At 40.3% G+C, this 13,678-nt stretch overlaps 1 protein-coding gene across 4 annotated transcripts in view; it reads right to left on the bottom strand.

The window, feature by feature from the left end:
• The window catches only part of LOC135500250 (ceramide synthase 5-like), a 63,635-nt gene that overhangs the window by 45,786 nt on the left and 4,171 nt on the right, over positions 1-13,678 (bottom strand). For 3 of the 4 annotated variants that reach the window (XM_064791579.1, XM_064791577.1, XM_064791578.1), the window contains exons 3-7: positions 13,469-13,575; positions 11,773-11,830; positions 9,687-9,830; positions 8,775-8,903; positions 8,034-8,140 (exon numbers count right to left, since the gene is read on the bottom strand). In XM_064791579.1, the coding sequence (XP_064647649.1) occupies positions 8,034-8,140; positions 8,775-8,903; positions 9,687-9,830; positions 11,773-11,830; positions 13,469-13,575 (545 nt within the window). Of the gene's footprint in view, positions 1-4,956; positions 5,114-8,033; positions 8,141-8,774; positions 8,904-9,686; positions 9,831-11,772; positions 11,831-13,468; positions 13,576-13,678 lie in introns of all 4 variants that reach the window. The other variant, XM_064791580.1, reaches the window with a different exon arrangement.

Genomic DNA, 13,678 nt, shown 5'->3' with positions numbered 1-13,678 from the left:
GTTAGAAAACACAAACGCCCGACCACCAAAACTGCACTTGAAACATGAAAGACACCCAGCGACTGGTCTCACTGGGCTGCACAAACAAGTTCATTGACGAGACAGGTCACACAGAGACGCTTGTGTGTAAAGAAAAAATTAAAAATATTCCTCGAGCGGGTTTGAACTCGGAACCCTCGACACTTGATACTTGCCGTCTTATACCCACTATGCCATGAAGTCATTGTTCTGAATGAACATAATCTTTAGTTTTTCATTTCACGTACAAGCTTGACAGAATGGCATCTTTTGTGCCATCTGTACCATTTTCAGTTTCAAAGTGGCCTTTAAATTTGACCTTTCACAATATTGGAAAAGGGAATTCATCAGATACATAATCAGGAGATGAACAAGACACCATATGATGATTTAGGAGCACGCAGCTATTTTTCGATTTTTAAAGATGGAAAAAATTCCCGCCTTGCTAGCATTAAAATCATGTGGGTATTGAGGAACTGTCTGATGAGTTGGCATTCAATCTCAAATAATGGATGCACAAGGTCACAATGGCCACTTATAGTAAGATAAACGGACTGATGCTCACATCTGTGCTCCACATCCAGTGCTCTGTTGGTGAATACAGTAGCACAACTGCGGCCTGCTGGTAGTCTATCATATCTGAGGGCATTTGAAACATGGCTGACCAGTCGTTCAAAACATGGGGGACGGGCTTTAGTGTTTTCCAACTTAGCTGTTAGGGGTTTTATGCATGCATATAATTGTCAGCTTGAGGTGAGGCCAAAAACAAAGACTGCGTCATTGCTCATGAGCAGGTATTAAAAGGAACCACCAGAGAATAACTTTTAGGCCCAAAAGAATTTCTAAAATTTCACTGTGTTCATTTGCAATACTTTTACGAAAAGTTAAAACACCACAACCAGAATACTATCATTTTAAAACGTGTTAAAAAGTTCCAAGGGAGTTTTGGAGAGGCTAGAGAGTTCCACACCAACAGCCCAGATTTGAGAATCCTGGGTTGTCAAGAGGGTTTATTTAGGGGATGATTATTTCCAAGTGCAATGCTTGAAAAGACAATACAGTGCTAGGATGTGGTGTACTGTGGTCAAGTAAAGCAATGTCTTTAAAAAAACAGAATCGGCGATTGATATACTCTGAAGAATAATATTTCTTCAATGAAATGGCCAGGGCCATTGTGCTCACCTCATGTGGAGGAAAGATGGATAAAGAGCATGGGTATTGTGTCATGTAGTGTTAGGTTTGATGTAGGTCCAAGCAATTACAATTTCCCCAAAATGGCCAATTTACATAACATTCGACCTCTGTGACCTTGAAAAGTAGGTCAAATCAAAGAAGACCCGGGTGACACATTGAATGGTTGTTAGAATTAGATGTACCTATGATATAAAATTGGTGCCAATCGGGCAAGTCATTACTAGGAATAATGGCATTTTGAAGAATTTAGGATTTGGCCCCCTCCCTGGAGGCCAAACGGCAAATCAGATCGCACCAAACTTCGGTACCTGAGATCACCTGACCAAGGGGTACATGTGTACCTAATTTTTGATCGATAGTCATTGCAGTTAAGAAACGTGCCATAGTTACGGCCTGACGGCGAATTTACGCCATTTGACCTTTGTGACCTTGACAAGAAGGTCAAATTAAAAACCTGTGTGACATATACTGTATGGTGGTTAGATGTACCCATGATATCAAATTGGTGGCAATCGGGCAAGAAGTTAAGGAATAATCACATTTTTAAGGTTTTTGGATTTTGCCCCCTGGTGGTCAAGTGGTGAATCATATTGGACCAAACTTCGGTCCCTGAGATCACCTGACTAAGGGGTAAATGTGTACCAAATTTGGTATCAATAGTCATTGCAGTTTAGAAACGTGCCATCGTTACATCCTAACGGCCAATTTACACCATTTGACCTCTGTGACCTTGAAAAGGAGGTCAAATCAAAAACCCGGAGGATATATGATGCACATTTGCTAGAAGTACCTACCATATTTTTTTCAAAATTTCCCGACTACTATTAAGGGAGATATTGCATATTTTCACTTTTAACGTTTGGCCCCCTGGTGGCCAAACCATGAAACGAATCGGACCGAAACTTGGTCTCCAAGGTGTCATTACATAAGGGTACATGTGTACCAAGTTTCAAATCAATAGCTCTAACAGTTACGAAACGTGCCCTGCTAACGGACGACGGACGACGACGACGACGACGACGACGACGACGACGACGACGACGACGACGACGACGACGACGACGACGACGACGACGACGGACGACGGACGCCACGGTATGGGATAAGCTCACCTCTGCTAAGAGGTGAGCTAAAAATGCTGTCTACACGCATATTGGTAATAGTGAGACAAACCTTGCACAATCTTTTTGCGGATACCCTTTATTCAGATATTCTACATCACCTCTAACGGACCCAAATTCAAGATATTCCTTTACATGACCACCAGCGCTTGTTAATTTTCATGGGTGAGCTACATGTAAAGAGAAGTATTAGATGCAGGCCATGATGCTTGAGAGGTGATATCCCTTACATGGCTCACAAGACATGACCAGTAAACATGAGAGCAAAACCAAGGAATCCAGGGCAGGCATTCACGTGCATAACTATCAGCACGCTAAAAATATTGGTGGAAACAAACACTGGGAGTTGTAAAAGACTACAACACCATCCCTCTTGTTTATCACTGTCTCTCCTTTTTCTAAGCAAAATTAGGAGCTCAACAGACTGCAGACAAATACACTTTTTAAAGCATAAGAAAATTACTTCAAAGGTGATATTGAAAAATACTAGTGAAGGGACTATTGCGCTCACCTCTCGTCAGAACCATGACACATTGTATGAGGATACATTTATGGAACAAATTCTGTTGGACCACTTTCTAAGGTTAGATTTCAGAGACTGGATCAGATGGTCACTGTCCGACTCTAGATGAATTGGTTGGCCAGTTAACTGAAAATGACTCTATAGTCAAAATAGTCAAGATCAGACCGGTCACTGTCGGAGTCTAGATGAATTGGTTGACCAGTTAACTGAAAATGACTCTATAGTCAAAATAGTCAAGATCAGACCGGTTACTGTCCGAGTCTAGATGAATTGGTTGACCAGTTAACTGAAAATGACTATATAGTCAAAATAGTCAAGATCAGACCGGTTACTGTCTGACTCTGAGTCTAGATGAATTGGTTGGCCAGTTAACTGAAAATGACTCTATAGTCAAAATAGTCAAGATCAGACCGGTCACTGTCTTAGTCTAGATGAATTGGTTGACCAGTTATCTTACGTTGACTTTATGGTCAACATAGTCAAGATCAGACCGGAATTGGTTGGCCAGTTAACTTTATTTTCTCTTGTCAACATGGTCAAGAAGAGACTGGTCACCCTCAGACAAGATGAATTGGTTGGCCGGTTAAGGTAACTGGACATGTAAAACATGTATATTCGACTAAGGGACAACGGGTGATTTCTTGGTTATCATCAATCAATGCAAGATTTTCACTAACCCCAACTTCTCCAATAGACTACAACAGACAAGCAGGTGACAACAACATAGACATTGGTTAACATGTACGAGACAGTGTCGTCTCTAAAAGCTGAGCACCATCACCAGGGACTAACCATGGCATAAAGTGGATTTTTTGACGATGAAAAGAAAAGAAAGGACCATCGGTGGTTTTAGAGAGGCAAAAAGCAATCGATGTGCATCTCAATCAACCAAACAGAATTGGCTTCAATCCATATTCAACCGCCATCCATATTACATTAGAACCTGTTTTCAGAAAAATCTCTGTTTAATACAAGTTGTTTATATAACCTGGCCTCTGTGGCCGTTTAGTCAGAGTGTCTGTCAATCATGCTTGACATGTGTTTCATGACCTTAACCTACTTACACTCGCTGTAAACCTAGATTATTGCCAACTAGATATTGCTAACCCAGGTCTTTATTTGTCTGGCTTGAGTGTTTAGATGAAGCTCTGACACAAGTTTGATAAACTACAATGAAAATTTCTTAAAACAAATAACCCATTTGACATATTGCCCAGATCAACCTAGAAGTACACCAACATCTAGGTTCTAGGACAAATCATAGCAAGCTTCCAACCAAATGTGCAAGTTTGGTCTTTTTAATTTTGAAGAGTTAGTGTCGGTCAAGCAAGGTTAAACTATGTTTCAACCGCCGAGGTGAACCATGATGTATGTCTCATGATCCAAAAATGAAGATTATTTTACATAATTTTACTTATGCAAGATTTAAAATGACTTAGACCTACTTAACTTATAATCTGATGATAAGTTAAAATCTGCCTCAGGTTTTGTCTGAATGTTAAAATGGCCAACAGGCGTTTGCGTGACAAATGATGTGTGCACCACGAGAGAAATGTTGACCTCGGTAACCTAAAAAGGCAGACCTTATCAAAAACGCAGGTATTTTATCTTTTATGATATCTTTCTCCCTCTATTAGCTAGCGCCAATCTGTGATAAAACAACATTCCTGTCGAGCCATTACACTGGCCAGTCACATAAGGCAAAGAAAACACCAAAGTAGTTTTGAAATGCACAACAGATCCCGCAACTCGTTGATGATGAGGAATACTGCCTTCTTGCATTAACTCACTTCATACGGAACAAAAGCTGTCCTGCATAATGGATTTGACATGTTATGTGATAGTAACTGCTTCCCATTTCAATCAAAGATTATCATATTTAAAAGCGACTGGATCTCATATATGAACTGCCCGCTCAAAGAAGAAAGAAAAAAAACATCTTGCCACCATTGATTTAGATTGTCCACACAGATGTATTTGCCTGCCCTGTTTCCTTGACCTCAGCATCTTTGCCTAGTCATGTCCTATGCTGGCCAGTAAACACCAGTAGCTATTAAGTAGCTAAAATATCAGTCTGCAGTTGCAACTCAGTGTATCTACCTTTCCATATCTAATTGCCAGGTAGGCCGTCCGTCCAATGAAATAAAACCAAATGGTACTCAGCACCAAGAGCAGTAGTAAAAATGAATTATAGAAATAGTAGCAATGTGCCATGCCAGTTATGGTATGGGCCTCAAATAATGAGTATCTCATTATCCTGCAAAAGGGAAGAATAATGATTTGTTATAAAAGACATTAGAGTTCAAAGGAAGTGGAGTAATGGACCGCTGTGGCATCATGAAGACGCGGTATCATGTGGGACGGGAGGCTCAAGACAATTACCCAAAAAAATTTAACCATTTTATTGAAAACATATTTGCGCACAATAAATGGTTCACACATGCTGTTTCTCTAAACAAATAATTTTCTTCTGTAATTTAATTTTCCTTTTTTCAACTTCCAACAATTCTTAACTTGTTTGGAAAGAAGTGAAGAAAAAATTGTTGCATTCAATAAAAACCCTCACTTTTTAATTATAATACTGCACTGAAACTCTATTTTGCACCAAGATTCGAACTTCACTTTTATTCTGCGTTCCCATTTTGGGTGAACAACTGTGACAGCAGTGCACCTGTAGCAAAACCCAGTGCACAGGTTCATATCTCAGTTCCACATCCGATGAGCCAAGATATCACATCACGCATGAAGTCCACATTATAAACACAACAAACCAACATCTAGTCAATGAAATTAATTCCAATATGTGCACAAACACGAATTTCAACAAAACGGATATCTTTCAGAAAAAAAAATTTGTCTTTAGCCAAAAAGAAATGAGCAGTAACAAGTATAACAGCCACCAATTCACAACATTCTAAAATCTGCTTTGGGAGTATTTGACACGTATGTATCTTAACCTGTTCATGCTTGAAAATACACACATTGCTCAGAAGATGCGAACGGAATATCTCCAGATTCAATCGGGTTTTGTATAGAAGCCCATTACACATATATGTCATTTTCAAAAAATGTTGGGTGCTGCTTATTCAGAAGAACCGTACATCAGCTGTACTTCCACCTACTGGAAAACCATTTATCTATTTGCTCGTGTCTCAGCTGTGTGTAGAAAACTTGGCGGGTGCTTCCATCTGTTCAAAATGATGTAGGGTGTTGGTTGACACGGTGACAGGTGCTGCTGCAGGTAAAATAACCTCCTTTGTTCACGCTGCGTCAGATGTTCCAAATTGGCTCCTTCGTTAAACCTGCCACGCCACCTGTCACCGGGATTTATAACTAGTAACTGCTTCGGTTTTTTGTACTTCCCTCTATCGAAAAAAAAAAAACTGGGTTAAACCCGGGTTTGGATAAGACCCAATTAAGACATGGCAAGTCGGTGAAAAGTTTCCCGGGATGAAACAGACATACCGTAACATGGCAATCCACAGATGGAATCACCAAAAAATCAGGAATTGGACAGATGGAAGCACAACCATACTTATATAACTCAGCCCAACTTGAAACAGACACCTGAGGTGGTAGAGTGAGACGAGGGTGGTTTAATCTCCTGATCCCACATTTGATGTATCAATGAAAAAACCAACTGCTTAAAATTCAGTGGGCCGTCTTTCTAAACCCCACCTCCAGAAAATGTCGATGATATTTTGGGGGTTTTTTAATTTTGGAAAGAGAACATGATGGCCATAAATAATGAATCAACATATTTAATACTAGATGTAAGCTGTCGTGAACAGAGGAGGAAGAAATCAATTATGAAAACTGTAAAGAATAACATTTAAAGCGAAAATACTGGAGAACTTTTTCATCATTACTTCAAATGCTGAAACCCTGGAAATAAAACCTCCATATTGGTGAGTAAAGCAGGCCATCGTTCTGAGGGATCAAAACGTCCATTTGTCAATTCCAACAACAAAGCAGACCAAACTTTTGAAATCCACATGCAGTAGTTGTACCCATAGCCGGCATAGGTCAAGCAGAGCGGAATTGAACAAATAGGTAGTCTGATCTTGAACTGAGACATCTTTTCTGACTGTATAAGTTACACAGGCCACAAAAAACATCATCTGGGAGCATGTACCCCTATTATTTTTCAATCATGAGGCACCCATTTTTCACTTTTCTGTTTTACCTATCGAGGTTACCAAAATGCCCAACTTAAGAAGAGTGTCAAGGCCGCTTCTGGCTGGTTGACATTAGTTACAGGTATACAAGTCTCTACATACAAATGTCCATATTTTCATTATGGCTCAGAATTACTCGACAGCTTAACTCAACAATATGGTGGGACGTAAGATGCAAGAATATGTTTTTATATAAAACACAATATAACATCATTCACATCCAAGTTTTAAAAATGTCTATAACATTCCACAAGAACGTTTCAATTCCCTCAGCACAAAATTTTTAAATGTTGAGAGGGAAAACATGTTCAACTTTCATGTTAGTAGACACCGACATGCCTCATAACAATCATCACATTTTGAAGAAAAAGAGGACTTCCATATGCATCTAAAGCTACGCCAGTTCTTAGGACTATGGTGCAGGGCCTCCCTCAAGGTATTCAGACCTCAGCTCGCCCCCAATAGGCAAGGAACTGATCCAAACCCACTTGAGAAAAACCCCAGGCGAGTTCGAAAATACTGTATTTAAATTGCACTGCAAATAACATAATAATAAAACAGGATTTAATCATTTTTATCATTGAATTCAACTTGAATATTACTTGATAACGCAACAGACAAATATTCCAAAATTTCAAAACCAGGATTTTCTACCGAACACACCGGGTGACTTATAACGTTATCATCATCATCAGGTCATCATCAATGAACAGGGCACTGTTACAAATCGAAACAGAGCATCCTTGTTCTTGAATTTTAACAATCAGGGCCTGGTCGTTCAAAAAGTGTTAGTTGCTAACGATGGCATCAAATACAGTGGTGTTATCTCCACTAAGCACTTCCTTTCCATAAAGATAGCACGAAGACTTTATGCCGACGTTACACTTAATGCCAACGACCGTTAGCCCGAACGCTGTTTGACCAACCAAGTCCAGGTTAAACACGATATCACATTTGAGGAGTAGACTAGTAGGATAGGGAAGATAAATGCACACTTACCATATTGGAAATATAACAAGGCGAGTGACGAACCAGACTACTGCAAACACTACAAACATTGCATCACAGATTTTCTGTTTTCGTATATATTTGGCCATTTTTGCACCCTGAAAAATACAAGATGTGGGTTAAAAAAATTCTGCTCATTTCACCGCAACAAAATGAAGGATCATCCTTTCAGCCTTTCAATACCGCTCCAACTACTTAAGTCAGAATGAAGCTGGAACACATGGATTTTGTATTAGATTACGCATGTGCATACAGCAACCTGCTTTGGTATAGTACATGTCCATGTGCATGCATAATCAGGCCAAATCTACATACATTTTGTAACTACATGCATGTAGGTCTGCCTAAATCCAGGTGCAATTTCAAAGCAATTCATTCTTTGAATCCCTGCCTCAGCATTTTGTAGTCAAAGTGCTGTAATTCACGTGTCAATGGCATTGGCATTGTGAATCATGTGACACTGGCATTGGCATTGTGATTCAAGTATTACTGCTATGGCATTCAGGTGACAGGTGAAGCATTGAAGCCCCTTTCAACAAAGCAAACATCGCTCGATTCCATTGCTGTCAACTGAAACAAACCCAAGTGGAACTTCTAAAATGTGCAGTTCAATTTTCAATTCAAGGGTTGTTACATTGAACAATTCTGTCCCGAGGACCTGCACTGGCACACCTGGACAAGTGATGTTTTACTTTGCGATGATTGGCAAAGGACTTAACGTTTGCCACTTACCTCCATCCAATAATCGACTGCATCATGAACGACCAAAACCAAGCTGCCTATACGGACCATGTTGTTGATCCAGGAGAAAGTGAGCAGCCCTATCGTGGCTATATGGTGGATGATCATCTCATAGAAATCCTGACAACAAAACAACAAATCTCACATTATTCAGGAGAATACCTTCACCAGTTAGGGGTTAACCCTTTTAAACAGTTGGTAAGCGTGATCAGAATATCTCAGAACTCCCACCAGCGCAGTTCCCAGATCGAAAGTAGCGCACTCTGGTGTTGCAAATGATGAAGAACACCACAGTATCCTTCGCAATTAACGAATGAAATCGGTTTTTGAATGCGTTTTCAAAAACAAAAACTGTTCATGTTCACGTGATGTCACAGTGACCTCGTCAGAGAAAAAATTGATACTGCTAACTCTGCAGAGGAGGAAAGCGGCTGTCGTTCTTGAGGTTACATCATTTAGAGCTCAAAAAAAGTAATTTATACGTGTGTCATCTGCGTACATATGTCATTCCAGCCCATGGTTCTGAATAAGGTAACCAACGGTAATGGAATCAAAGGTCGCACAGAGGTCAAGTGCTGTACAGTTATGATGACAATCACGTAGGTTTCATGCAAATGCGACATTTAAAGCACCGAGAATGAGCTATGTGGAAAAACATTGTGTGATGCAATACAGTGTTAGCAACTTAACACTAGACTGCATCTTTTGTGATGCAACACATAAAAGTTTGAGCAACGCCATGATTTGCACTTAAACTTTAAAATTCTGTTTCTGTTATCATTTTTCAATTTCATGGCCATAAAATTAAATATCCACGATCTACCTGTCATTTGAAAGCAATATATTGGCAGTCACTTGCTAAATTCAAAGCTTGGCCACATCAATCGATATACATGTACATACCTTCCTCCTGACATCTGTCATGAGCGAGAATGCTAGTGCAACGTAGAAACCAAGTTCAATCATGTAATACCAGTAGAGATCCGAGGAAACATGCTGATGGGGCCATCCAATCCAGCAGTGGAGTGTCTCAGCAAAATATCTTTTCTGCAAACAATGGCTAGATCTATAAGCATAAGTATGTAACATGAAAGCGTTAGGCGAGACTTTTTTTATACCTTGGTTAGCGTGCCCGTCGCAAGGCGGTCAACTAGAATGAAATGGCCAGGGCCATTGTGCTCACCTCATGTGGAGGAAAGATGGATAAAGAGCATTGTATTGTGTCATGTAGTGTTAGGTTTGATGTAGGTCCAAGCAATTACAATTTCCCCAAAATGGCCAATTTACAGTACATTCGACCTCTGTGACCTTGAAAAGTAGGTCAAATCAAAGAAGACCCGGGTGACACATTGAATGGTTGTTAGAATTAGATGTACCTATGATATAAAATTGGTGCCAATCGGGCAAGTCATTACTAGGAATAATGGCATTTTGAAGTATTTAGGATTTGGCCCCCTCCCTGGAGGCCAAACGGCAAATCAGATCGCACCAAACTTCGGTACCTGAGATCACCTGACCAAGGGGTACATGTGTACTTAATTTGTGATCAATAGTCATTGCAGTTAAGAAACGTGCCATAGTTACGGCCTGACAGCGAATTTACGCCATTTGACCTCTGTGACCTTGACAAGAAGGTCAAATTAAAAACCTGTGTGACATATACTGTATGGTGGTTAGATGTACCCATGATATCAAATTGGTGGCAATCGGGCAAGAAGTTAAGGAATAATCACATTTTTAAGGTTTTTGGATTTTGCCCCCTGGTGGTCAAGTGGTGAATCATATTGGACCAAACTTCAGTCCCTGAGATCACCTGACTAAGGGGTAAATGTGTACCAAATTTGGTATCAATAGTCATTGCAGTTTAGAAACGTGCCATCGTTACATCCTAACGGCCAATTTACACCATTTGACCTCTGTGACCTTGAAAAGGAGGTCAAATCAAAAACCCGGAGGATATATGATGCACCTTTGCTAGAAGTACCTACCATATTTTTTTCAAAATTTCCCGACTACTATTAAGGGAGATATTGCATATTTTCACTTTTAACGTTTGGCCCCCTGGTGGCCAAACCATGAAACGAATCGGACCGAAACTTGGTCTCCAAGGTGTCATTACATAAGGGTACATGTGTACCAAGTTTCAACTCAATAGCTCTAACAGTTACGAAACGTGCCCTGCTAACGGACGACGGACGACGACGGACGACGACGACGACGACGACGACGACGACGACGACGACGACGACGACGACGACGACTACGACGACGACGACGACGACGACGACGACGACGGACGACGGACGCCACGGTATGGGATAAGCTCACCTCTGCTAAGAGGTGAGCTAAAAATGTGAAAAAATATTATTATTTTGTCATTTAGCAAGCCCGCCGCACTCAAAATTGCTGATGTTCACCCATGTACCCAATAGTTCGGAAGGGATCAATCCCACGATGGATCACCGGTACATTCATTGGAAAGATCTGACAGAAATGCTAGATTCTAGTATTTGGAAAGATAGGCATGACTGAATTTCCTAAAAGGTTCAATGAGGTAGGAATTGAGGCAACCCTGTCAATATGGAAGTGGTTCAAAGATATGTAACACGTGGTCAATTATTTACATCACTACCTGACTATTCTAAAGTCTTTATTCAGTATCGAAAATGAAGGTTTGAATAATTGGACTTGAGTAACTCTACTCATTATAAACTATTTTCACAACTACGCCTACCTGTATCACCCCGGCAACGTTACTTGCCAACTTAACACTGCCACAAGTACACAGCTGCTCAGCAACTACAAAGGTGAATCTCCAACGGGCAGATTCTCTGGCAAGTATGCATTGTCGTATATACTACAATATATGACAGAACCACAGCCTTGGAGCATTATATCTATTAGCAGAATGTACCGATTGTCAACAATTGTAAAAATAAAAGGATCACAAGGATCTGCTTGATTTTTGTTGAAGTTTTTTGTCACTTACGTTCCATAATATGACTGTTCCGTAGATATGAGCAGATACATAGAATAAGAATCGCCAGCTGAAAAACGCAAAGAGGACATGAATAGTATGACCGAAACAACTCAAGCTGCTATTACCTGTTCTCCACCACTTAAAGTGTACCTAGATTAGATCTTTACAACTTTATATTGTTGTTGTGAGAGGGGCTGTACTAGAACTAAAGTGAAGCCAATAGAAACGAAATATTTTAGTTTCTCCTCCAACCCCCTCCCCCCTCAGAAACTTAAAAATAACGATTTTCGGCTTCACCTTTCACAGCCTTGTGCTACACCCTCTTGACTTTAGCACTTTGGGACATACTTCAAGGCGGGATCCTAATCTGCTTGAGGGCAAGTGGTTAACGAGGGGGTTTGAATGTTCTGGTAGTAACAGGCTACCCAGGAGCAAATTTGGGCATTTTGAGAGCCAGAAAACGCTTTAGGAAGGGTCATAAATACATACCCCTAAAAAATGGGGGTGAAGCTTTTTGCGGAAAAAAATGACAAAAATAGACATGTAATGACCCCGTGACCCCCTCCCCAAAACGAAAATTTTTCGTTTCTATTGGCTTCACTTTAATTTTGCTACAGCCCCAACATAACAATGAACATTTAAAATGAGCCTGAAGCTTCTGAAAGCATCGGAGGTCTCATATGGCTACTGTGGGCCCATTTATGTTTGGAGGACTATTCCCGCCAAAAAACCTTCACCAGTCAAAGGGGCCTCTCTCTATCTACACCCCGCATGAGATCATAATGTAATCTCATACAAGTACAGACCTCTCTTGCTGTGTGGTAAGTCATTTTGACCAGTGCCAGACTGTTCGCATCTCAATAATATGTATGTCTTTCCTGGTTTTTTACATGGTATGTCATCATTTCGCCAAACTGGCCAACATATTTTTTGGCATCAAGACGGCGTCTGTCCCTTGAATGAATGGCTGACTTACATGCCTGCCTACTGTAGGTATGGTGATATGTTCCCACAAAAATTATGTCAGTTGTACTTTATCATGTTAATGCCTCGCAGGTAAACAGAACTTCAAACTCTTTTGACACCTGAAGTAGGATTGTCTGAAGTCGTGTTTTATGAGTCATTTCCACTCCCAGCTGTTGACTTGAATAATACAAACTCATTACTTGTAGTTGTAAGGAAATCACCAGATGTTATTTTTCTATTCAAAAAAAAAATATTTAGCCTCTTGCAGTTGTGATTTATCATGTTAATGCCCCGCAGGTAAACAGAACTTCAAACTCTTTTGACACCTAAAGTAAGATTGCCTGAAGTCATGTTTTATGAGTCAACTCCACACCCAGCTGTTGACTTGAATAATTCAAACTCGTTACTTGTAGTTGTAAGGAAATCACCAGATGTTATTTTTCTATTTTAAAATTTAATATTTGGCCTCCTCTTGCACACCTTCATGTACGTTAGGCCGAAGTTACATAGGCCTCATTCGTTCATTTACCACGAGTCACTTTCCGGGTTTTTCTTTCATTCCTCGGTGAATGCACGCCACAAGGCCGTGCTTTTACAGGGGAACGAAAGCAAAAGGGGAAAATGAGTCCTGGGAAATGAAAGAATGAGGTCTATGTAACTTCGGCCTTATGTGTGTGTCACCTAAACCTTATTTTGGATACATCTCCCTTGTTGGCCTACACCACACTATCACTCTTACCCGCTTTCACAAAATTTTTTAAGTTCACTAGATCTGTCTTGGTTTCGTCTCTTCCTGAACCATCGTTCAACCTGGCGTGTTGACTTGCTGAGTTTTTTACTGAAGCCCTGAAACATGTCAAAAAGATGGATTCAACAATACTGTAGAGTAAAACCTCTTTATTAAGGACACCGTCGGGCCTGATTTGTAAGTGCTGTCCTCAATGGAGAG

This window comes from Lineus longissimus, chromosome 16 (genome assembly GCF_910592395.1).
Source record: "Lineus longissimus chromosome 16, tnLinLong1.2, whole genome shotgun sequence".
Taxonomy (NCBI): domain Eukaryota; kingdom Metazoa; phylum Nemertea; class Pilidiophora; order Heteronemertea; family Lineidae; genus Lineus; species Lineus longissimus.
Note: the sequence above shows the minus strand (reverse complement) of the source record. Positions and strands in the feature narration are given on the sequence as shown.